At 48.2% G+C, this 26,532-nt stretch overlaps 1 protein-coding gene and 1 long non-coding RNA gene across 6 annotated transcripts in view; both read right to left on the bottom strand.

The window, feature by feature from the left end:
- Nucleotides 1-334: 334 nt before the first annotated feature.
- On the bottom strand, nt 335-10,361 carry Rfc5 (replication factor C subunit 5). The gene is made up of 11 exons (XM_076922583.1): nt 10,214-10,361; nt 9,109-9,173; nt 7,986-8,122; nt 6,638-6,717; nt 5,765-5,838; nt 4,511-4,670; nt 3,886-3,967; nt 3,437-3,566; nt 2,944-3,021; nt 1,949-2,003; nt 335-1,083 (listed from the first exon to the last, which is right to left on the bottom strand). Exons 1-11 carry the CDS (start codon nt 10,270-10,272, stop codon nt 987-989), a joined length of 1,017 nt encoding a protein of 338 aa, XP_076778698.1. The 5' UTR covers nt 10,273-10,361; the 3' UTR covers nt 335-986.
- A 7,868-nt stretch (nt 10,362-18,229) lies between these two features.
- LOC143437660 (uncharacterized) overlaps nt 18,230-26,532 on the bottom strand; it is a 15,645-nt gene continuing 7,342 nt past the window's right edge. For 4 of the 5 annotated variants that reach the window (XR_013107007.1, XR_013107006.1, XR_013107009.1 and 1 more), the window contains 2 exons: nt 23,699-24,579; nt 18,230-20,004 (listed from right to left, as the gene is read on the bottom strand). This is a non-coding gene — a long non-coding RNA (uncharacterized LOC143437660). The remainder of the gene's footprint in view (nt 20,005-23,698; nt 24,580-26,532) is intronic. The other variant, XR_013107010.1, reaches the window with a different exon arrangement.

Below are 26,532 nucleotides of genomic sequence, written 5' to 3' on the forward strand. Positions count from 1 at the left end.
AATAAATAAATAAAACATTTGAAACCAAGCACAGAAGGAGAGGGGGACACCAGTGGCAGCTCTACCATGTGGCCAAGACGCTGCCTCCATGAACAAGAAAATAGAATTCTCCCTTTGACGGCATGCTGAAGACATCTCCCTGAGATGCAGCTTACCTAAACAGCGTGGTTATGGGGGAGGGGGCTCCAGTGAGGTAGCTGCGGCTCTTCATCTAGCCCAAGGGAAGTTTGGTCCCAAGGTAACTGTAGTCTGATGGCCTAGAAGGAAGAGTCTCTAGAAATTTATTCTGTGACACCAGCCTTAACAGAAATGCAGGTGGACAGGCCAGAACGGATTAGAACACTGAACACTTTATTTTTCCTGTGAAGGACGTGGTGTAACTACAGCCCGGCAGGAACGTTTGCAGTGCCCCATTCTGCCCCAACACGCAAGGTGTAGTCTGAAGGCGAGCTGCGCTGTAGTTTCTTTCCTGTTTTCATAATAGAATTTGGAACTGCTGGCAAGCCTTCTCAGAGTGGGAAAGACTCTGCTTTGTTCCCGAGACAGGCTCTGTCTGTCTCACTAGGCTGCCTACAGCTGCCTCAGTCTCCTGAGGCCTGAGTTTATATGCATGGTAGCACTTTGGCCAGAAGACTGATTTTGAAATTTTGTAACAAAATATTTAATCGGAAGCCAACTAGCACCCATTTAGAGTTGGAAGACACTGAAGCATACTCAGTTTCACACTGCAGCCAATTTTGTCATCCCAGCAACTGATAGTAAAGACTTTAAAGCAGCCTTCAGCATGGGGACAGGGTGTTTCCCCTGTAGAAGACAAGCAGTGTGGATCACTCTGGATGAAAGTTGCTCTGTACAGCCACAGAGAGCACTACCTAAATGCCTGGGGAGAGCCTTTTGTGACAGGCTTTATCCAGTGGCTCGGGGCAGCATGTCCTCTGTCCTCCAGTCACCGATGTGCCTGAAGCAGGGGCCAGGCCTTGGAACTTCTAGGCCTCTGCAACTATCAGGTCTCTGGTAACTTGGAAAGCAGCAATGAGGGAGCTCAGCTGTATCTTCTCACTGGTGCCCACAGAAAGTCTGTACCTGGGGATAACAATCCCAAGTTGAGAACAAGGCACACCCCAGGCCCTGCCTGTGAGGTGAGAATGTGGGAGCTGCTGCAGCCTGCCACGGAGGCCCTGGAGCTGACAGACCCACCCTGGTTAGCACTCTGCTCTGTGTCCTCTAAGTTTCTCCCCAACACTCACTCAGCCACTTGACTGAAGCTGCCGAGGACAGATTAGAAACCCAGCACCAGCAGGTTCTGAGCTGCACTCAGCACTCCATCCTCTCTACCGACAGAGGGCAGGGTGCATGGGATGAGGGCTTAGGAACTCTGTAGATGCCCTCTGGCTGTGGCTGCAGCGAGGGCTGGAGGTTCATGGCAGGGCAGTAAAGCAGGACACCAGCAGCTCATCCTGTCACTTTTAAATGCCTAGCCACTGGAAGCAAAATCACTCCAACACAGTGATAGGAAATGACCTACTTTGTCTACATGAGCTAGTGACAGCCTATTGGAGCTTGTGATACTAGTATTTGGTTGGAGCCCAGTGTGCTGTCCACTTAAATGACAGCTGCCAGTGTCACTGGGGAGTAATGACAGTGTTGACTGAGCTGGGCAAAGTGAAAAATTGAGTCTGTCTGTTTTTCTCCACTGGGCTCCTGTATGCCACAATGCCTTAATAAGCAGAGCAGCTGGCCATCTCCAAAGACCTGCATGCCCAGTGTGAGGAGAGCCACACAGGGGACCTCTCTGTGCTCTGGAGGCAGCACACACAGCCTTCTCCACAGTGCACCTGGCACTACCCTAAACCAGACTGTCCCATGTGTGAATGGCGCACAAGCTGAAGCTAAAAAGCTCACAACAGGAGAGGGGACAGACAGAGAACGAAACTGGGAAAACACTCACTCAATGTCTGCCATTTTGGTCAATAAATGTATCCGAACTGAAGATGGAAAGTCAACTGAGGGAAAAACAGAATCACACGAGTGAGATCACCTCGCACACACGGACTTCTGATGAACCTGAGCATCCGTGCTCAGCCCCACGGCCTGCAAGTCACCAGACTGATGCACTGAGCATGGTCAGGCCTGCTGCTCCTTATCACACAGGCTGGGGTGCAGCTCAGGAAGTTAGACCCCACAAACACATGAACATGTACACGGGCCCATCCCCAGTGGTCATAGAACAAGGACAAGTCAACACTGTTCGTGGTGGGTGACAGCTATACACCAACCAGAAAGCTATGTTACCCTTTAAGACAGTGAGGACAAAGTTAAGCAACAGATTCCACACAGGCTCACAGTACTGGGGACCTGAGAGGAGGCTGCTGGGAGCAAAAGCTTCCAAAGGCTATGTGGAGGGGCCCCTGGGGAGCTGGCACCCTTCTCCCCTGTGCTTCACTCTGAATCATCTGGGGTGACTCCAGGCTCCGCCCATGATGCTGATCTCTCAAACACGGCAGTAAGCAGAACTTAAAGACAGCCTCCTGAAGACAGCCTAGTCTACAGGAACACATCTTTTCGCCTTTGTGGGATATCTCTTAGAATGTGACCTAGAGGCTGGAGAGCAACTCCATCCTAGATGCAGCCCCCATAAACAAGGTATGTGGATACAGCCCAGTGATAGCCCACGTCCCTCACATGTACAAGGCCCTGGGTTCAGTCCCTGGTGTGGGGAGTGTGTAACAAGAATGGAAACTACAGTATGTTCCCTTGAGGAGAGAGCCTCTGCAGGGTCATTTCTGCTCACCCTGACAGCTCTAGATAGTAACAAGGGGTTGGGACAAACCCATTCAGAACTGCTCAGGATTAAAGGTCAGTCACCCTCTTCCTGTTTCTGCTCAACACAGACCTCACTGTCTGTAGCCACCCCAAGCTGCACCTCCTCTCCGCCCCAGTTACCTCTGTGCACAAACAAGTGAACCTCAGTCAGGATGTCATGCAGCGCCAAGCCCTTCAGAGTCTTCAACTCCATGATATCTAGGGAGGAGCAGTTAAGGTGAGGGGAACCATTCCAGAACATGCTGCAGGGAGGCTTCATCCCAGTCGGGTTCTTCATCCCAGTAAAGCTGCACACAGGCCCAATTCTAACTCCACCCATGTTATCGTCAGTAAGGCTTTTCTAGAAAGTACAGCCCTGTCTCAGCAGAACAGCTCCTTAAAGGCCGCACAGCCGCCTGTATCTCATCTCACCGCAGAACAAGGCAATGAGTCCACATTAACGACTGTGAACAGAGAAGCTACATACAGCCTCATTTGGGCTAGAGCCACTGAGGAGAGGCCACTCTGCCTGGGGACACCTGTCACTTGGGGGGGGGGGTACAGGTGTTGGCTGCAGCCTGGGCTTCTGGCCACCCTGAGGCCTGAACCTAACAGAAGTCACCAGAAAGGATACTTTTGTAGGCAGTGGTGAAGTCTTGATTCAGCATCCAGTCCAGAATGTTGGCAATGTCTGTCTTGAGTGGGTGCCCGGTGCAGGTGTAGACAGTCTCCTCCGTCACCTTCCCAAAGGCCATATTGGTACTCTGCAGGAGGAGGCCCAGGGGCTGTCAGCAGCTGCCCTGCCGCAGTGACAAGGCATAGGCCAAGGACAGCGGGAATGCTGTACTGTCCGTACTCCAAGGACTGCCCTTCGCTGCAAGCACTGCTGCCCGTGGGGGAGCTGCAGCGTTATCCCAAAGCTTAGAGCAGCACCAAGCCTTCCCACTGGAACACGGGCAGGGAGCTGGGGCATGGCAGGGTGAATCTTACTAGGTCTCTGAATGAATGCACGGGTTAGCTGGTTGTCTTTCTTGTAAAACTATTTTGAAGCAATGGTTTGAAGTGCCTGCAGTGTGATCGTACCTGTAGAATGTTCAAAGCCCTTCGCATGTCCCCACTGGACAGAGTGACAAGGGCCTTCATTCCATCCTCACTTATATCCACACTAAAAGGAAACAGGCAAAAGAGTTACGTAAAGCCCCCTCCGCAGAGCACAAACTCCATCAACCACATGAACCTTAAATGATAAAGCTTTAAAAGAAGGAAGACATCAAAACAGGTGTCAGCCCTCTCCTGACCATCCAAGCCACTGCAGTGCTTAGGGACGCCCGTCACAGGAGGTGCCAGGCCCCAGACAATTTTACTATGGACCAAGGCTTCAAGGAAGTGGCTGCCGAGAGAGACATTTCTGGGAAGAAAGGATACAGCTCAGCATCTGATCACCCAGAATGGATGTCTGAGTCTTCCCTTCTAGCCAGCTGGCAGCATCTATAAAACAGTCAGTTCCCATGACAAAAGAGAGGGAACAGACTGCAGGAATGTAGGTGGGGGTCAAGAACAATCAAAAGGGCTCAGGGGGCAGAATATCAGGGACCGCTGGAAATGACAGCAGCCAGCAGGCCCCAAGGCTTTCCCTGGGACTCAGCACTCCACCCACCTTCCCTGCCACTCAATCCCCAAACCTCCCTCTTCCCTCTCGTAAACTCACTTCTCTTCTTGTACTACATGTTCCAGTCGAGGAACCATGAGCTCGGGTGTCAGAGGGCCAAATCTGAACCTCGTGCACCGCGACTGCAAGGCAGGGATGATCTTAGACAGGTAGTTACAGATGAGGCAAAACCTGGTGTTTTCCGTGAACTTCTCAATCACTGGGAGAAAAACCAAACAGTTCACACAAGAGAACCCAGAGAAGGCTTAACCACACTAAGTGAGAACTCTGCCTGTAGGGGAGAGGGCATTATGGGATATGAGCAACAGGTTCAGCTCAACCACCATCCTGTGTAGATCTCACTGTGTATGTAGCCCAGGCTGGGCTCAGACTGCAGGTGACCTCCCTGTATGTAGCCCAGGCTGGGCTCAGACTGCAGGTGACCTCCCTTATTCCATTTCTGGAGTACTTGCATTACTGGCATGAGTCATCATATCCACCTCGATTACAAAGCTAGTAAGTGGACCATTAGAGGCACAGATGCATCTTTCTACCATCCGCCACTACTGGAGCACTCTTGTCTCCTCCTCAAGATCTGGCCCCGGGTCTGTCCAAGAGCTCCCCCTCCCTCTGTACAGGATGCTGTCTGATGTTGTCGAGACCCACGGTGTCTGGGCAGGGGGCTCTGTGTGCACTGCCCTGCAGCCCACGTATGAAAGTCTAGGAGCATTCGGGGAGCAACAACCAGCACTGAGAAATGCAAGGGACACCAGCGTCCCCACACAAATCTGCCCACACTGACAGTCCCTCAGCAGAACAAGATGCTGAAGGATGTCAGCAACACTCTAGGACCAGAAGCCATCCTATCCCTCCCAGGTCTCGTTTCCCCAGGCTCCCGAAGCTGTTCTTCCCTCCCAGCAGTGGTAGCAGGAGCTGCTCACAAAGGTCTTTAACAGGAGCGGTACCAGCCCCACTCCACAGGTAAACGCAGGGCTCACTCTGTACCAGTCACTCCTACACTCAGTCTTTCCTGGTGGGTTTTTGTTTTGACCAAAGGCAGAGGATCTGCCAGTGGACAAGGAATTTAAGCCTTATTTTCATTGAATGACAGACTCCCACCACGGAACAGAAGCCAGCACTAGAGAATGAGAGGACGGAGGCTGCCCATCCTGAGGGGCCCCCAGCTACAGGGCCGTCTCGTCTGCATCCCTGGGACTAAGAGTGCCTCCTCATGGGAAGGTAATCTCATACCCAGAATTCCTGGCCCTCAGTACACTCCTTGGCCAACTCGTCAGACGGGGAAGCAAACCTCACCTCGTCTCAAGGCATTTTGGGCATCTTGAGTCATGGCGTCAGCTTCATCCAGGATCACAAGCTTAAACCCTTTCCTAGGAGAACAAAGGCATGTGGAGGGTTCCTCAGCCTCCTCCCACATCAGGCTGAGCCTCCACCTTCACACTTGGGCTACCTCAAGTCCATCTTTCTCAGACCCCGCTGGAGGCTGATCCCTGCATCACACCTGCCTATCTTGCTTTCCTCCCTTACAAGTGATGCAGACCCCAATTTCCACCCTGAGTTGTTAGTCTTCCTTACAGGACTTTATTGTCAGCTGCTCGCTTATAGGGCAGCACTGGAACCCAGGGATGTGAGTAGGCCAAGCACAAACATTCCCAGAGCTATACACACCCCAAGCCTTATTATTATTCTCTGTGTGTGTGTGTAAGTGCCACATCACATCACAAATATGGAGGTCAGGAGGTCATAGGATGACCTGAGGGAATTGGTTCTCCGATTCCCCATGTGGGTCCTAGGAATCGAACTTGGGTCATCAGGCTCGAGGGCAGTGCTGTAGCTCACTGAACCAGGTCACCGCCCTCTTCCTTGTCTAACTGACCTCCATGTCAGTCATCCCGATCTCTAGTATCCCTGTTGAAGTCCAGACCAGCGCATCCAGTATCAGATGTGACTCCCAGCAGAGGACCCGCATAGAGCCCAAGGTTCGTGGAGTCTTCTAATCCTAGCGTCCCCACCTCTCAAACCACTGGACTCATCTCTGCTTCTGACCAAGCCTTTCCTCCTTCCCTTTATTTATACCAACCAAGGCGGACGGACCAAACAGTGAAGGTGTTTCCCAACCCTGCACTAAGTGAGACCCGTAGGGAGAGAAATTCTACCAATCATTCTTACTTGAAGATTGTCCTTGTACTGGCAAAGCTGAGGATCGGCCCCCGAACAATATCGATTCCTCGGTCGTCGGAAGCATTCAGCTACACAAGGAAGAGAGGATGCCGTGACAACCACACCCTGTGCCAGCTACAAGCTCATGGCTCAAAAGTGTCATTCAGGTCTAATGGCAGCTAAGACACAATCAACAAAAACTAATGCCCCGAGCTCAGCCTCACACCGCCATCACATAACACCCTGAAAGGCACACGGGCCTCCTCCCATCCTTCAAGGATCATCCACATAAATGTAGGAAGTAAACACAGGGCCCTGTGGCCCTGAACCAGGACCTCAGCCATGAGCAAGTGCCACTAATTCTAATCCTCACGGCCTGGAGGCTGCCGTGCTTTGAATAAGCTGACGAAAGAACTCTGGACAGCAAGGAGCTGAGCCTCAGATCTACTGCCTAAGTCAAATGCTCTTCTTCTGATTGAGGGTCTTTTGTATTCAAGTTGGCCTTGAACTCACATAGCCTAAGATGACCGAACTTCTGACCCTCCTGCCTCCACTTCCCGAGTGCTGGGATTATAGGTGTACAACCTGTTTGTTATGCTGGGATCAAACCCAGGGCTTTGTGCATGGTAGGCGAGCACTCTACCAAATCAGCCACACCCGCCGGCCCTCAGATGCTTTTCTCTCAAAGACGACATCTAGGCTTTTGTGACCTGAGGGTATCAAGGTTGTCAGCCAAGGTCCCAAGGATCCATAGATGGCACGTCTCAGTGCAGTAATCGGAGAAGATCCAGATGAACAGACATTTTTAAAGGTATTTGTAGAGCAGTGGTTCTCAACCTGTGGGTCTCGACCCTTTGGGGAGTCGAATGACCCTTTCACAGGGGTTGCCCAAGACCATCAAAACCCAGATAATTGTGCGACAATTCCTAACAGTAGCAAAATTACAATCATGAAGTAGCAATGAACATAATTACATAGTAGGAGGTCACCACATCATAACAAAGTGTATTAAAGGGGCGCATCATTAGGAAGGTTGGGAACCACCGGCCTAGAGAGGAATATGCAGTGTTCATTATCACCCCTAAATCTGAAGGGGTTCAACAAGAACTGCGGGCAGGGAAGGCAGGCTGTGGGGAGGGTGCAGCCTCTAATTGGGCCCCACAGGAAGCAGAGGCTGCCAGGTGTTAATGCCCTAGCAAGTACACACACACACACACACACACACACACACACACACACACACAAAGATCCCGTTGGCCAAATCTAACCAGGACCCAGAAGGTCAGGGAGTAAAAGAAGGACCAAAGGTAAGTGTCCGAAGGTCTGAGCTGTTGTGGAGTAAGAGTGTCTCCCTCACCTCCAAGACCATGGAGCCGAATTCTTTATCTTTGTACAGTTGCTTGGCACAGGCCAGGATGGTGGATGTCTTTCCTGTCCCTGGAGGGCCATAGAGAAGCAGGTGTGGCAGGCGGTCTTCACTGATGAACTTCTGAACTGAGAGACAGGAGGAGGAGACAAACGTCAGTCTCTGGGTCCTGCACGCTCACCTTAGGACCTGTTAACACTAGATCCAGATGTGCTTCAGTTCTTCATAGACAGGGAGGGGAAGTCCTGAACTCACACCACGGTTTGTCTGTCTGTCTGTCTTCCACACTAGCTATCTCGGGAGGGTCTATTAACTTGAGAGCAGTGGTTCTCAACCTGTGGGTCGCGACCCTTTTAGGAGCTACATATATATATCACACACACACACATACTGCATATCAGACACTTACATCACAATTTGCAACAGTAGCGAAATTCCATTTATTAAGTAGCAATGAAAATCATGTTATGGTTGGGGGTCGACACAACATGAAGAACTGTACTAAAAGGGCCACATCTCTAGGAAGGTTGCGAGCCACTGCTTCATTGGAGGCATCAGGTCACCAAAGGCATGCCTTTGCGGTGGTGGTGGTGGGGGGCCCTACCCCCTTAGCTGTCTACTTCCTGTCCACTTTGGAGCAGAGTGCTCCCACTGCCATGAGGTGGTGCTCACCAAGGGTCTACAGTCAACAGAGCCAAGCACTGTGGACCAAAAGCTCTGAACCCATAAGGCAAAAATCAACCATCCTTCCTCTATGTTGTCGTCTTGGAGGATGGGGGAATTGGAAAGGCGCCTCAGTTCCTGCAGAGGACATGGGTTTGGTTCCTAGCACCTACAGGGCAGCTCCCAACTGCCTACAACTCCAGTTCCAGAGGATCCAGGGCCCTCTTCTGGCCTCTAGAGGAACCAAGCACAACAAAACACCTCAGCAATAAAAGCAAACAGATCTTTAAAAACGTGTCCTCTTAGACATTCTGGTGCAGTATGAGAAGGAAACACACAGTCCATTCTATAATGGACACGCAGCCCATCCTCTATGGGTCACCCAGAAGAGACAGCATCACCACAAAATGGACCCAAACCCTCCACAAGGACAACAACAACAGATACTCACTGGTACTCAGAATGTCCTGGTGAGAAATGAGGTCGGCCAGGGTCTGTGGCCGGTACTTCTCAACCCTGAAATAGGATTCAACATGCGTTACGATTTATACACAAGCCGTGTTCTGTTACACGCAAAGAAGCCCCATTCACACCCTAAGCAGCAGAGGAAGAGAAACCCTTCACATCTGAATAGAGCCACTGGCTCTCACAACACGGTTGTTCTGTCTCCCAGGGGACATCTGTGAGGCTGGTTAGCTGTGGTAACTATGCAGAGGGTGTTGGTGGCATCTGTGGAGTAGGAGGAGGCAGGTTAGCATCCTCCAGTGGGCAGGTTAGCTCCCTGTTGCCCTACACCAACATGGGGCCACCAAATCAAACAGCGCTGAGACTGCACAAACGGAACTCATATTCAAATATCCACAAGCGAGTAGACGGGCAATGCACTTATGATTTGGCTTTCAAGAGGGAACTGAGTGCTGAACCATGCAACAGCACGGAACAACCTTGAGTTCGAGAAGCCAGACTTAAAAGACCACACGGTCAGTGACTCCACTCCTGAGAACTGAACTGAACGTGTGGTCCAAGACAATTCTTCCTCCTCAGTATGAGCCAGAAAAAGTAAAAAGAAAGCATGGCTAGGCTTGCTTTATTTAAAAAAAAAAAAAACCGCTAAGCTGCTGTTGGGCCGTTCAGAATGCAAACTCTGGGACCCTGGTTTCGATCCCGGAGATCCATGTCAATAGAAGCAAAGAACTGGGTCCTGCAAGTTGTCCTCTGACCTCCACAAGGGTGCGCTGCTACTGTCCCCTCCCGCCACAAATAAGGGGAAAAGAATGCAAGCGCTGAGTTCCGACACCAGTTCGAATCCAAGCCTCCCCACTCCTCCGGTCTCTGAAGCTTTCTAAAGAAAGCCAGGATCGATCTGTTAGGGTCATCAGAGCTCAGTGGCGATGCTCGAGGCACCCGAGGATGCTAAGCTGAGCTCAGAGACTGTTGGGTGTGGAAGCGCAGGGGCGGCTGCGGCGCCAAGGCCGGGTGTCCGGCCGGAAGCGGGAGGGCGATCTGCAAAGCTCCTAGGAAGAAGAGCAGAAAGCAGGATGCGGGGCCGCTCCTACCAGGGCAGGTTCCGGGCCCGGGCCGCCGCGGGCCGCTGCTGCGAAGGCACCGCCACCATGACTGATAGATGCTGCGGGGCCCGGACACCGACCGGCCACACTTGGAGTCGGCGCGCAAACCAACCCTCGCGAGGCTTCGCCTCCGGCTTCCGGCTTCCGGCCCCCGGCCCGCCGCCTCCCCGTTGCTAAGGTGCTGGTTGCTAGGTAACCCGAGGCGCCGGCCTGCAACCGGGTTACCACCTGAGCCCACTATCTCAGCCTTGCACGAGCTTCAGGAAGACCGCGCGCTGCAGCCAGAGCCACCGCGGGCCTCACCAGGGCCAGATCCTGTCAGCTCCAGCGCAGGGGCAAGCCGCAAAGGAGCAGCAAGTTCCAGAGCCAGAAACAGTTCCGTGGCTGGGGTGTGGTCAGAGCACCCTCGGTTACATAACCAGCAACACACACGCACACACACAAACACACACGTAAGGACATATACACACAGGTATACACACAGCTACATATATAAATATACATATACATACATCCCCATTCACATACATATACACTTACACACATATAATTATATATACACTCTTGCACTCACATATATAGATATACATACACACATATGTATACACACATACATAGTTAATATGCACACATACACATGCATACATATATACTCACATTCATATACATGTATATCATACATATACACACATACAACATGCACATTCAGATATATACACATGAATACAGTTACATATATACACATACATGCATACATATAACACATTCATATAAATACACACGCAGACAGACATCTGTGTTTTATATACACGAACGCACATTTTCTTCTACAGTGAGAGAATTACAGACCAATTTTATTTATTTATTTATTTATTTATATTATTTTTTTTTTTTGAGACAGGGCTTCTCTTTGTAGCTTTGGCTATCCTGGAACTCACTCTGTAGACCAGGCTGGCCTTGAACTCAGAAATCCACCTGCCTCTACCTCCCAAGTGCTGGGATTAAAGATGTGAGCCACCACTGCCTGGCGAATTATTTTCATCTTTAAATTTTATTTTCAGCCAGGTATGCCCTTAATTCTAGTACTTGAGAGGCAGAGGCAGGTGGATCTGGGTGAGTTCAATGTCTATAGAGTGGGTTCTAGAACAGCCAGAGCTACATAGTGAGACCCTGTCTTCAAAAAACAAAAGAGAATTTTAATTAATTTGTGTGTGCCATGATGCATATGTGGAGGCCAAAGGACAATTTTCAGGAGTTGGTCTTCTTTCTTATGTATGGGTCCTAGGAACTGAACTTAGCAGTCAAGCTTGGTCACAGGTGCCTTTCTCCAGTGCGCCATCTTGATAACCCAACTTTCAGCCATCTAGATAGTCCAACTCTTACCCTTTTTACTATTTTCCATAAAGAGTATTTTTACTCTTATTACTCAATAATAATCAATTTTATTGATTATTAATAATCAGTTAATAATAATCAATCTTATTGATTATTATTGTTCACTTGCTCTTGTTTTGAGACAGATATTAACCACTGTTACCTGCTGCGGCCAGCTACTGCTGCAGCCTGGGACCCAGATGCAGGAGCTTAGGGCTGCAGGGTGTGGCTCAGTTGTCAGAGTGCTTGTCTGGTGTGCTCAGAGCCCTAGGCTTGGTCCCCAGCAACACAGAAACAGGCATGGTGTTATGTACCTGTTAGGCCAAGCCTGTGAGGTGCAGACAGGAGCATCAGAATTACAAGGCCATCCTTGACTACATATCCAGTTCGTGGCCAGCCTGGTGGTGTACTTAACTACCCTTGGAGCCAAGCAGCCGCCATCTTGGAGAGTTCATCTGTGTCCACTTACAAAAGAATTACCCCAGCTGGACTTTCTGACCATTTACATCCTCTCATGGAAGACCCTCACCTGAGTATCCAATGGTTCCCTACAATTTACTGTGTGCAATTCTGCCTCAGTTGCACATGGCTTGACTGGAGGGCAGCGGGGAGAAGGGGAACTAGAGTATTCAGACTAAGAAAGACTACGAGAGAGGTCTCTATCTATGCAGCTATGGGAAAACCTTGACCCTGGGGGCCAAATCCATTCTGGTTCCATCTCTGGAGGAAGGAACACCCACTCTCCTGTAGGCACCCCTCACCTACGCTCCTCTGTAAGGAAGCCCAATAAATTCATTGGTTCCCGAGTGACTGTTGGTAGTAGAATCATGCCTTGGTTTGTCATTGGAATCTTAGGAGGAGGCATTGCTTATCTGCCTCGCCCCAAGGAATTCTATCAACACAAGGAATTTTATCGACACTGGGCTACATGAGACCCTGTCTCCAACAAAATAAAACACATCACAGAAGAAGGGGGTCAGATGGTGCTCCAGGGGTGCTTCCTCTGTAGACCAACTTGACTGAATACTGGTTCTTCAGAGCATTAACCTGTCACTCTCCTTGCTTGGCTCACGGATGATTTCAATGATACCTTCTCTCTAGCAAGCACAGGATGCAGTGCCACAGCACATTACACTCAGGGACGGTTTTGGGTTGGAGAGATGGCTCAGAGGGTAAGAGCCCTGGCTGCTCTCCCAGAGGTCCTGAGTTCAATTCCCAGCAACCACAGGGTGATTCACAACCATCTGTAATGGGATCTGGCGCCCCCTACTGGCATGTAGGTATACATGCAGGCAGAACACTGTATACATAATAAATACATAAATCTTTTAAAAAAGGAAGAAAGAAAACTTCAAGGGTTGGTGTGGTGGTTTCAATGAGAAGAGCTCCCATAGGCTCATCTATTTGGATACTTTGTCCCCAGTTGGTGGAACTGTTTGAAAAGGATTAGGAGGCGTGGCTGTCTTGGTTACTTTTCCATTGCTGTGAAGAAAAACCATGCCAAGTCAACTAGCATAAGAAAGCATTTAGCTGGGGGCTTGTTTACAGTTTCAGAAGGTGACTCTGTGGTTGGGAGCATGGCAGCAAGCAGACAGATGCTCGGCATTGGAGCAGTAGCTGAGAGCTTGCATTTGAGGCGCCAGCCATGAGTGGTGGTTTGGGAGGGGGCAGCGAGCTAACTGGGAATGGATGCTGTGAGCTTTTGCAACCTCCAAGCCCACATCCAGTGACACACCTTCAACCAACATGGCCACACTGAAGTGGAAATTTCTAGATTCTTTGGAAAGTTATATCAAATGATGGTTTGTTGGGGCACACAGGTGAAAGGATGTCTTGTTAAAGCAGACATGGGAAAGAAAGTTTTCCTGAAGCAGACACGGTGAAGTGATGTTTGGATATAGCAGACATGTGAAAAGACACACGATGAAAAAGTATAAATATGACCCCACAGACAATGGGAGTTGAGCACTGGATGTTGGTTTGCTGCCACCATGCCCAGCCCTGCCTTTCTTTGTTCTTACAGCATCTGTGGGTGTGTCCTCACATGTTAGAGTTGGGCAGTTGGTACAAAGAATTTGTTTGGGGCAATAGTGGCAAATGCCTTTAATCCCTACACTTAGGAGGCAAGGGTAGGTGGGTCCTTGAGTTCGAGGCCAGCCTGGTCTACACAGTGAGTTCCAGGACAGCCAGGGCTACGAGAGAAAACCCGTCCTGAAAAACAAAAACATAAACAGCAACAAAACAAAAACAAAGAATTTTGTTTGGATGGATGTTGCAGTTGGCTCTTGATGACGTCATCTGTGTGTGCCTGGATGTGGACTGTAGCATCATGAGGAGAGATGCTGTGTTACTGACCATCACATGCCAAGTGCCTGTAACACGGTCTGGGTCAAAGGAAGCACTCAACAATGGCTGAATGGACAAAGGAATGGATGGATGATTCTACCTGATATCTATTAGGATGTTCCCATCGTCAGGACAATAGTTTGTGTTTACTGCATACATGGACCCCAATAGACTATGTTTCAACTTGTGAGTTTTCCTCTCTATGATGGGTTTGTAGGGATGGGGGGAGGGTGGGAGGTTACTGCTTCTGGGAGGCCAAGCCCGAATCAAGTAACAGGGCATACTTGCTGGTCAGCCACACTGTCATTTAGGAGGGCTCTGGATTCAGGTGAAAGCAATTGCAGAGAGAAAATAGTTTTGTTTAAGTTTAGTTTGGTTTTTAGCACACATGCACGCAGGCGTGTGTGTGTGTGTGTGTGTGTGTGTGTGTGTGTGTGTGTGTGTGCGCGCGCGCGCGCACGCGCTCATGCAGGCTCTCTCACCGTTGTCCGTACATGGGCCAGAGGGTGGCAAATGAAATTGAGAGCCCCGTTTTGTCTCTTCTCTTCCTTGAAGTTGTTCAGGAAGTTGTAGAGAAAGATATTGGAGAAGGGGCTTAGATTCGTTGGTGCTTTTTGCAGTCCGGTGGAAGAGGTGTCCTTTGTTGGTTGGTATAGCTCTGGTCTGCAATGCCCAAAAGGTCTGCATGTTTGGTTTAGTCTCCAGCTTGGTACTATCAAGAGGTTGGAACCTTTGAGGGGTGGGGCCTGGTGGAAGGTCTTTATGTCATTGGTGGGTACACCCTTTAAGGGGATTATGAGAACTGAATATTCATTTCACATCTACCATGGAGCAAACCCTTCCCCTGCCATGTGCTCTGACCATGATGTTCTTTCTGCCTCACCGCAGGCTCAACAGGCTCAGAAGCGGTAGGACCAGCCTATCATAGGATGCCGGCGAAACTGTGAGCCACAGAAGTTGCGCTTTGTAAATTGATTAGCTCAGGTGTCATGGTACACAGTCACACACACACACACACACACACACACACACACACACACACAATCTCTCTGAATATCAACAGCTCTGTTTTTTTTGTTTTGTTTCCTCTCAGCTTGTAACTCAGACTCATGACAACCCAGAATTTTTATTGTTACCCCAGTACCACATAATTAGCTTGGGTTTCTCTGAGAGCTAAATGGAGAGAGAATGTGAGTTACGCTTGGCTGGGATCGTCTCAGAAGTGGGGCCCGAGACCCAGGAATTTTCTGTGAATAGGGTCTCTGGGCATTCTCTCTCTCTCTCTCTCTCTCTTGCTCTTGCTTCTCTCTCTCCCTGCTCCCACCCCTCTCTAAGGCCCTGCAGCTGTTTAACAGTTCATCTGCGGCTCCCAGTTTCTAGCCTTTTCTAGTCCCCTGGGTCGGGCAAGCCTGACACCCCCCAGAACTCTAAGGTTTAATTGCTTGGGGGAGGGGAAAATTCCCTCTTGTGTTGAATCTGCACCAGGAAACGCAGCTCTTAATTCTCAACCTGCTATTTTGTCACATAAAAGACCCTCCCAGCTGGGGAAATGAAAAAAAAAAAAATCTACTTTTTGGAATCTTCCCTTCTTTCCCTCCTTTGATTTCAGCATCATCGCCTTGGGCTACAGTCTCCAGGGTCGTTATGATTAAGAAAGACAAAAGGGTTTTAAGAAGCCTGGCTTGTCTCTGTCTTGTCTCAGGCTGCTTTAGGTTTTGTGACCATGAAAACCCACTGATACAAATGGTTGTGTACAAACTTCTTGTGCTGACTGTATACAAACAAGCGACTGGTCAGTGTCCCATTTACCCTGACACCATGGGCTCAGGAGTAAGAAGAAGTGTGAGGTAGATCTTAATCCAGGCATAGCCCATGGCCATCTAGGCTGAAGGAGGAGGATTGCTTTGAGTTTGAGGCCAGCCTGGGCTACATAGTAAATTCCTGGGCTACAGAGTAAGACATGATCTCAAAACAAAAACTAAAAAAAATCCTTTTTTTTTTTTCAAAGGAGTATGTGTGTGTGTGAACATGCATGTTACAGTGAGTGTACATGCCAGAGGGAAACTGTGTGGAATAGAGACAGTTCTCTCTTTCTACTGTGGGCTCTGAGAATCAAATACAGGCTTGCATAGCAAATGCTTTAAGCCCTTAAACTATTTTATTTTGCCAGTCCCCAAACTCTTATCATGGGAAGGCCATAGCCCTTATGCAAGGACACATAGTGATTTAAAACAAACAAACAAACAAACAAACAAGTTACCATCACATTTCCATTGCACTGGAGTATGTTGTTACTTACATGACACCGGATGATCCTGTAGACAGTGTGACACGAAGAACAGTCATCTGTAGGTATGTCCCTCTAACCCTTGGATCCCCCTAAACTCTCACTTTCAAAGTGTTTAACAGAAGGTGATTTTAGAAGCATGCTTTCGTTATATACCACACTGTAGTAAAGGGCAGGTAAGCTCTGAAAGCCAAGGGAGAAGGTTGTTTCTAGTTAACCGGAAGTGCCATTAAACCTGCTCCCACCCATCATCTGTGCTTCAAGTGGAAGCAATCACAATTTTTTTTTTTTTTTTTTTTTTTTGTATTCTTTCAGCTTTGGACTTGAGAGACAGCTTAGCCGGTAAAGTGCTTGCCATGCAAGTATGAGGATCCGAGTTCAATCCCCAGAACCCTGTGATAAAATGAGCAAGGTTGTGGGTGCTTATAATTCCGGTACAGGAGAGGCAGAGGTAGGAAGATCTCCGGGGCTGGCCAAGCCAATCTAAGCCTTCTAGAGGGAAACCTGGGTCCTAGTGAGAGCCCTGCCTCAAAAATAGTGAGAGAGCCAGGTGTGGTGGGAGCATGCTTTTAAATTCAGTTCTTGGAAGGCAGAAGCAGGTGGATGTCTGTGAGTTCAAGTCCTGGTCTACAGAGTGAACTCTAGGACTTCCAGGGCTACCTATAAAGACCCTAAAAACCAAACTAAAGAAACAAATGAGTCAACTTTGGAGGAATGACTCCCTGAACTTGACATCTGCTCCTCTCACCCCTGAGAGCATCCTCTCTGCTGCCTGGTTTCCTGTCAACTTGACACAAGATATAGTCATCAGAGAGGAGGGAGACTCAGTTGAGAAACTGTCTCCATAGGATCAGACTTTATGCAAGTCTGTAGAGCCTCTTCTTAAGTAGTGATTGATGGGGAGGGCCCAGATCGTTGTGGGTGGAGCCATCCCTGGGCTGGTGGTCCTGGGTTCTATAAGAAAGCAAGCTGAGCAAGCCATGAGGAGTAAGCCAGTAAGCAGCACCCTTCCATGGCCTCTGCATCAGCTCCTGCCTCCAGGTTCCTGCCCTGTGTGAGTTCCTGCCCTGACTTCCTCCAGTGATGAACAGTGATGTAGAAATGTAAGCCAAATAAACCCTTTCCCCCTTTCCTTCCCTGTGGGGAGCGAACAGAAGGCGGCTATCATCCTTGCAGCCATCTTGAGCCACATACCCTGACAAGAGACTTGTTTACAACAGCCTACAACAGCTGAGCACACTCTGATAACATCTTGTTTTAGATACCCAGGATTTTCCCTTGGATGTGTGAGACTTAGAGGTGTGAGACTTGAAGGCCTGACTTAAAGGTGTGACTTAGAAGTGAGATATATAAAAGTCGAGAGACAGAAGAAAGACACTTGAGACTTGAGTCCTCGAACTTGGAACTGGGAAAGAGACTAGCAACTTAGAACTAGGATGGGGACTTGAGAGTTATTACAGCTGGAAACAGGGATTAGGACTTGAGACTTGGTGCTGAAACCCAAGACTTGGAACTTGGGACTAGGAACTAAGGACTTGGAGAGAAGAAGAGAGACTGAAGAATAAACGGGATTGAATCACACTCTGTCTGGTCTTCATTCTTCAGTCTGTCCTCACTCTCTCTCTCTTGCTGAACCCCTACCAGAGGACTGGAGCAGCTTGGGGGCAGTGTGGGCTCTAACAATTTAGCCCCCAAGGCTTTTGGCAGTGTGGGTTCTAACATTGATAGAGCGGTCCCTGACATTTGACCCCCAAGCATGGGGCAGAGCGGTTCTCAACACTTCCCAACTTGCTTTTGGTCATGCTGTTTCATCATAGCAATAGTAACCCTAAGGCAATCTCCCACTCCTCCCCCACCCACATAAATTCTTTTAACCCAGAAAGTTCATATAAATACTATTTTATATTTTGTGTTTACATAACATATAATATATAAAATATGTTATATATATATATATATATATATATATATATATATATATATAATGTAGTTTTATTCTTTGATAATTTCAAACAGCTATCTAATCTATTTTGATTATATCTACCCTAATTTCTTCCACCCCCTCTTCTAGCATCTTTCTCTCTAAACATGTCTTCCTCCCAACTTCATGCCTTTTTTTTTCTTAAACCTACTGAGTCCAACTAACCTGGCCCACCAGTGCATGGCTATAGAGCCAGGAATCGCTCATGGGCAGTCTACCACCAATGACCAACATTCCAGAAAGTCCCTTTTTTAAATTTCTAAAGATTTGTTTATTTTTATTGTATGTAAGTCAGTGTTTTGTCTGCATGTGTGCATGTGTGTGCCCATGTCCATGGAGGTGGGAGGAGGACATCAGATGCCCTGGAACTGGGATAATAACGATGGTTGTGAGCTGCCATGTGGATGCTGGGAGCTGAACCTGGGTCCTCTGCAAGAGCAGCTGGCGCTCCTAACCTCAGCCATCTCTCCAGCATCTCAAAAAAAAAAAAAAAAAAAAAAAAAAAAAAAAAAAAATCCTCAAAAGGAAAGCACCATAGAACTAGATTCCCTTCCAAATCTGAGAGACAAGGCTGACCATGGAAAACTGAAACATTTCACACATTTGTTACTATGAAGGCTGGACAGTAGTCTTTTGGGGGAAGTTCTGAAATGTAAAGATTACTTCAAGTACATAGTTTAACAAATCTTAAGAAAAGCCATTTTCTTCCTAAGTGGGTCACGTGATACATAGTGAGGTCCACTTTCCTCTGCTTTAGTCTTAGCGTTTTGTTTATTAAAGGAGCATTGAGCAAAAATAGCCAATTCAGGAGAGCATCGCCTGGCCAATGTCGCCCTGAGCTGGCAATTACAGGCTATCTTCAGTCTGTGCCGATTAATTAATTGTCTTCTTAATGCTAAATTCTAATTAAGCCCCTAGTTTTGATTTGCAACGTCTCATTTTCTTCTGTTGCTCAGGTGATTTGAAATTCTAATTGTGGATTAATCTTTGCAAAATTAACACATAAAAGGGCATCTTCGAAAACACTTCCCATTACATAACACGCTGGGGAGGTGGTTTGGCATCTTGGAAAGTCACAGAACTTAGCTCCACACGAACATCTTTCCAAATGACCCATCTGCTTCAACACCAGGGAGGCCCGCTGCGGCTAAAGCTCGCTGTACTCAGATGTCGAGAAGGGTACAGGATCAGCTTGGCGGAATCAAGGTCACGTTAGGGCTTCGGAACCGATGAGTAGCCTCAGAACGGAGACCAAGGCAGCACGGGACACAAGAAAAAAGCACCCGTTTCCTGTTCTCCCCGCACTCCTATCACAGGGCGGAAGAGACAGCGAAAGTCTTTCATTGGGTACCACACCTCACTCTAGGGCTCGAGCCACACTCACTATATGTAACAAGTTGTCTCTTCTGTGGGAAGAAGCGACACTAGCCGAGCAAGTCGCTGCTTCTTATGTGGGAAAAGGCTATCCCATGGTGTATTTATATGATGATGCTAACAATGCCAAGTGATCACTTCAACGCATCTCCACTTTCCCACAAGTGAGGAAATCTCGCGTGCATCAGCTTCCCATCGCTCTGGCAAAATACCTGAAGAGAGGACCCTAAGTGAGCACAGGTTTCTTTCGGTTCATGCTTCTGGAGCCTCGGTCCGTGGCCCTTCAGCGCCGTTGTTTCTGGGTTGAATCGGGAGCCACCATGGCAGAAGAGAATGGCAAAGTCAAGTTGGTTCCAACCTGGAGGTTTCATCCCTATTGGCTTGCTTTGACAGTGCTGGAAGCTTCTGTTTGTGATCCTAGAGGAGAAAAGTGTTCAGCAATCTTACCCAGCAGCTGTGAACCCCAAGATTTACAACATTGAGTGTCCTGAGAAACAGGTCTAATAGAACACAAAGGTCCTTATCACTGAAAGAGAGGGTGGAGTGAGCCAGGCAGAGAGGGGTCATGGATGGAGAGTTCAGAATGGATCAAGTCTTTGTAATTTCCTTCTGAGACAGGCTGTCATTTTGTAGCCCAGGCTGGCTTGGAATTCATAATCCTCCTTGGCCTTCTGAGCAGTGAAGTTATACAGGCCTGAGCCACCACATCAGGGTGAAGGGTTGCAGTTTATCCAATTTTAAATCTTTTATTAAAAGGAAAGATGGGGGTGGGGTGGGGTTGGGGACTGCTCTTCCAGAGGTCCTGAGTTCAATTCCCAGCATCCACATGGTGGCTCACAACCATCTGTAATGGGATCTGATGCCCTCTTCTGGTGTGTCTGAGGACAGCTACATGTACTCATACATTAAATAAAAAATATTTAAAAAAAAATATTAAAAAGTTAAAAAAAAAAAAAAAAGGAAAGATGGAGGAGGGCGAAGTCATTACGTCTCTGCCTTTTGTCTAAAATCAAGCAGGGAAAAGAAAAGCCACTGTGATGGTGCAGCGTATGTTTGTCTTCCAGCATCCAAGTGGACCAAGAAAAAGGAACCTGAGAAAGGGGCTCATATCAGCCTAGCTGAACCGTGAACTGGCCTTGCTCACATCCTGAGGAAAAGCTACCCTCAAAGGGACCTCATACAACGGCAGAGCTCAGAGTCCTGGGTGAGAAAGAAAGGTGCCTGGCAATTGTGACATACCTCCCTTGAACTTCTTTTTTTTTTTTTTTTTTTTTTTTTTTTTTTTAACATGATCACCTTTACGCTACACTGGTTTGTCCTTTGCAATTGAAAAAAAATTTAATATTTATACCCTACACACAAAGTGTCTACAGAGTGAGTTCCAAGACAGCCAGGGCTACACAGAGAGACCTGTCTTAAAACAAAAGGAAAAAAAAACCCACCACCACAATAATAAATAAAAACGAACAAAAAACAAGCAAAAAGGAATTATACACTATAATTTCTGTGACTGGTTTCTGTTATTTAGCACAGCACCACCACATTCTTTCTCTTCCTCCTCCACTTCCTCCTCCCCAGTCTCTTCTTCCTCCTTCTCTTCTTCATCTTTCTCTTCTTCCTCCTCTTCTCCATCTTGTTTTCCTCTTCAACCTCTTCCCCTCCTCTTCTTTTCCTCCTTCTCTTCCCCTTCTTCCTCCTCCTCTTCTTCCTCCCCCTCCTCTATCTCTTTTTCCTCCTCAGTCTCTTCCCCCTCCTCTTCCTCCTCCTCCTCTTCCTACAGTCTGTCTCCTTTTTGGCTATGTCTGGGTGCACGCAGGTGAACACAGGTATCTGAGGCGACCAGAAGAAAGCACTGAATCCCCTGGAGCTGGGGTTGTCGGGTGTTTGTGAGCCACGTGGTGTGGGTGCTGGGGAAGCAGCTCACCAGCGGCTGAATAATCAGCTCAGAGGTTAAGAGCACTTACTGCTCTTCCAGAAAACCTGCATTTATAATCGCTAGCACTCAGGTTGGGGAATTTATAACCTCCTGGAACTCCAGGGCACCCAGCCTCTCCTGTCGGACTTCCAGGGCACTGTGTTCCTATATACATACCTGTGCAAGACACATGTGTGTACATAATGAAAAATAATACAAAATCCTTAAAAGAATTAGTGAGACAATGCCCAGCCTGGCATCGCACGCCTCTAATTCTAGAGAATTGGGAAGCAGAGGCAGGAGGATCACAAATTCAGGGCCTGCATGGGCTATAGAGTGAGCTCAGGTCAGCCTGTGGAATTCAGGGACTCACTCTCTCAGGACTGGGCTGTGGCTCAATGGGTAGAATCTTTTATTAATATGAATGAGGCCCTGAATTCAACCCTCAGCATTTCATTAAAAAAGAAAGAAAGAAAAGAAAAAAAGAGAGAGTGAAGGAAGGGGGAGAAAAAGGAAGTGGTTTGATTCATGAACCGGAGATAGGAAGGAATTGCACCCTTCTGGGTGGGGTCTGAGATGGATCATCCACTTAGAGAAACAGTTCAATACTATCTCAAGAACTACCATTTAACCCGAAACCCTGCAGCTGGGGAATCTACTGAGGATTAACAACGGGATAGACATGTTGCTGTAATATTTTAAATCGGCGGCACCCAATCCGGCTTGTTCTTAATCATCTGCCATCTTCCCAACTAGGCTAGGCCTGACGCCACGAGTGGTGGCATGTTCTCGCCGCTGCTGTTCAAGCTGCTGGCTCAAGCTGCTGGCTCAAGCAGACAAAAAACACCGGCCCTGCCACCCACGAGACGCCAGTGTGGGAGATGGCTCCCATAAGGAGCTGAGCCCGGACCATCCCGCCATCCACCGGGTACCCGGTAAGAATGAGACTGCAATGCTTAAAGATTAACCAAAAGCTTTATATGTTTGGTAATGCTCAAATAACATGATGCCCACACAATCAGAGGTGTTACCCAAATAACTAACCTAGATATAAGTTGTTACCCAGGACTGCTCTCGATACATTCGTGGTCATCCATGGCTCCTACATCTCTCCTTCTCTCCTAGCTCCTCCTCTTCCTCTCCTTACTCCTCCCATATTAGCTCCTCCCAACTTGCAGGAAAAATATCCCGCTACATAGACACTTGTGTTATGCCAGGAAGCGTTCGTGAGGTCCAAAGACCAACCAGGAGTTGTCTCTAATCCGATCACATCAGGGTCTTTATTTACAAGCTCGGGCCACACCTCTGTTTCTGATGCGACAGAACAGGAGGAACAGTCTTGAGTTCAATTTCAGTCAGGTATTCATAAAGGCAAGAAGCGGGTATCCAGCCTGGCACACATTTGTGTGTGTGGGGGGTGCATGATAGCCTTTAACATAATTGTCTGGTGCTGGGAGCCAAGCCATAAACTTAACTTCTGTCTTCCTCCTGATTGGTGGTTGTTAGGAAGTGAAGTGTCAGGGTCAGACTTGTAACCTGGGGTTGCAGATTTGTTGGGGAGTAACCTGGAAACTGGTGTCAGATGCAGGTCTTAGGTCAGGTTCTCTAAGATGGAGTCTGAACCTAAGATCTGGTTTCATGTAGAAGATCTTGTAGAAGGCATAAGGTATTAAATGAAAATCTCAGTGCCAGGAGTTGGCTATGGGGTCCCAGAGAGCTCCCTGCATCCTAACAATACAGGTTGTGTCCACTGTTCTTGGTTGACCCCTCCCCCCAACTAGATGGCAAGACCTCTATTGCCGATGTCATTATACACGTTGGGGGCAGGACCCAGAGACATCAAGCTGGACCTGAATTGGAAGCTTCCTCTCTGTCGGCTAGCTTTTATAGTGTTGATAAATGTGGAACAGGTCTGTTGGGAAGAGAAGACATCAAGAGTCTTACCCAGCGGGAAATCCTGCACAGTACTGGTGTAATAGTGTCATTAACCATTATGTAGGTAGACAACTGCCTTCTGACTGAGTGTAAGGCCTACTCCCCATGAGGGAATTCTTACCTGGCACTCTGAACCTGGCCAAACGCCCATGGCTGGGAGGTTATAAGCCCTAGGACAGAATTCATTGCTGATATTTTGCTAAATGAACATGCTGTAAAACTGACTTCTAAATCTTGATGTTTTATAGAGAGTAATGTTACCTTAGCCTTGGCTGGAGAAGCATCTATTTGCAGTGGGCAGCAGGTCACACGTGCAGAGACTCACAGTTGGCCAGTATCCGAGAACAGATCACTGTGGAGTCCTCAGCCCTAAATGTGACATCTGCACTCCTCCAAGGCTCAGGGAACGTCGTCACTTGAAGAAGGGTTAGAAAGAAAGAGCCAGGAAATAGGGAGGGATGCAGGATAAGATATGGCGTTTTGCACAGGAACCCTTAGCAACTATGGTTACCTGCTCAAGACCTGTAAAAGACTGGATCCCCTCCCCAACCCGAGCGGCTGTTGACAGCTAACTGTTCTTGGGAAGAAGGATACTTTCTAAAATAATGTAGCAACTGGTAAGATGTTCTCCTTCCAGTAAATACCCAACCTCCATGCTCAAGCAAACAGCCCTAATCAAATGGAATAAGGTTATATACCTAAAGATATGGGACTAGAGGGGAAACCTATTGAGAGAAGGGTTTAGTGAGGGGGAAGTTAAGATAAGAGACATTCATGAATGAGTGATTGTGATCAAATTCATGCATGCCTAAAATTGTCAAGGAATAAATAAATTAAAAAACAAAACCTTTGAGCTCCCCGGAGAGATGGCCCGGCAGTTATGAACACTGGCTGCTCTTTCAAAGAACCCAAGTTCAATGTCCAGCACCCACTTGGCAGCTCGCCACTCTTTGTAATCGGTTCTATGGGATCTAACGCCCTCTTGTGGTGTCCATGAGCACTGCATGCACGTGGTGTAAATGGACGGAAAGGTGGGAGGAGCTTGTGCTGCTGATATGGCTTGACGGGAGCCTTCAATGAAGTCTTGTCACTGTGAGGCTTTGGGGGCTTGGAGGGTGGCTCTTCCGTCCTGACTGCTGTAACTGAAAACACACATGGCATACCGTGGAGTCTTTAACTTGGAAAATCAGCAGAAATCACTGGGCCAAATGGTCCATTCTCACAAGCCCAGTTGATCCCAACTTGGACAGGGTGATCTACTTGCTCAAGAAATGAAGATACAGAAGCAAAAGGCCACAAAAGGAGAAAGCCAGAAAAATAGTTTTCCTTGATGTCAGAGAAACCTACTATTAAATTTAGAGAAGAACATTTTGTTGGCGCTTTTCAAAGCTATTTTTAAAAGTCATTTATATTTGGGGGTTCAGTGAGTTAGACAGAATCACAGTCCCATGCAGCTGTGAGATATTTGGTGGTATCTCTGGGGCTACTTTTATGAGCTTCTATTCCATCTCAAAAATTGGTAGGAAGATGAAGATGAAGTAAGAGAGACAAAACGAGATAGCCTGGGAAGACAGGGAAGGCATCTAGGAAGTTAAGAGAGGCCAGAGACTCGGCTCAGTCAGAAGTGTTTCCCTAGCATTCACAGAGACCTGGTCTCCATCCCGGTGCATCCCGGTGCATGCCTGTCATCCTCGCCCTTGGGAAGTGGAGGCAGGAGAACCAACAGTTCAAGGTCACTCTTGGCTGCATAACATGTTTAAGTAGTCAGTGTTGGTCTCTTATAGCCCCTGGTTGAGGGATGGGAGCTACCCACCCATCTCAAAAATTTTAACTCAGAGTTGTTCCTGTCTAAAGGAAATACAGGGACAAAGTGGAACAGAGACCATCCAGAGACTGCCCCACCTGGGGATCCATCCCATATGCAGACACCAAAGCCAGACACTATGGACGATGCCAAGAAGTGCTTACTGACAGAAGCCTGATATAGGTGTCTCCTGAGAGGCTCTGTCAGAGCCTGACCAATACAGATGTGGATGCTTGCAGCTAACCATTGGACTGAGCACGGGGACCCCAATGGAAGAGTTAGGGGAAGGACTGAAGGAGCTGAAGGAGCTGAAGGAGCTGAGGGGAATTGCAACCCCATAGGAAGAACAATAATATCAACCAACCAGACAGCCCAGAGCTCCCAAGGACTAAACCACCAAACAAAGAGGACAAATGGCTCCAGCTGCAAATGTACCAGAGGATGGTCTTATCTGGCATCAGTGGTGGGGGAGGAGCCCTTGGTCCTGTGAAGGCTCGGTGCCCCAGCATGAGGGAATGCTAGGGCAGTGAGGCAGGAGTGGGTGGGTGGTGGGGGGGTGGGAGAGCACCCTCATAGAAGCAAGAGGGAGGAGGTATGGGGTGGGGGTTTGTGGAGGGGAAACCTGGAAGGAGGAAAAATACAATCAAGCAATATTTAGTTAATTGTTTTGGATGCAGTATTTGTTATTTACTGCTGCATAACAAATTAAACTTAAAATTGTAGTTTAAAAAAGAAAAAAAGGAGTCCGTGTTGGCTGCATGTATCTTCAGGCAGATGGCCCCTTTGTCCCCATTCTCCAATCAGTGAGCCCAAAGCAATTTGGAAAACCTTAAGGGTGGCTCACCAGCCAATCAAGCAGAGTACAGACTGTCACTTTTCTGGTGTCCTGGAGTTTCTGCTCAAAGGTGATGGGAGAGGGTGAAATTCCTCCTCTGGGAAGAAGTGGCCAGACTTGTCCCTGGACTATCTGTAACTATCAACCTCCAGTCTACATGTGATAAGGTCAAGATCTTATCGAGAAGTTTCTCTGACAGGCCTATCCTGTTCCCCAGGGGCCGGGTGACTATCTCAAAGCATGCTTGGTCTTGAGCCATCCTGAAAAGGCCCAGCCAAGAGGGCAGCCTTCCAGCGAGGGATTCTGGGAGCTGTTGGGGTGCTTCTAAGGGCAAGAATGAGACAGGTGTGTCATCACTGTGCCTTAGCCCTGATAGGGTGCCCAGATCTCCAGGTCTCTAAAGACTCCCTGTGTGCCTTTTGGATCAGTAGTTAGGTGGCAGGACACAGCAAGGCA

Source organism: Arvicanthis niloticus, chromosome 24 (assembly GCF_011762505.2).
Source record: "Arvicanthis niloticus isolate mArvNil1 chromosome 24, mArvNil1.pat.X, whole genome shotgun sequence".
NCBI lineage: Eukaryota > Metazoa > Chordata > Mammalia > Rodentia > Muridae > Arvicanthis > Arvicanthis niloticus.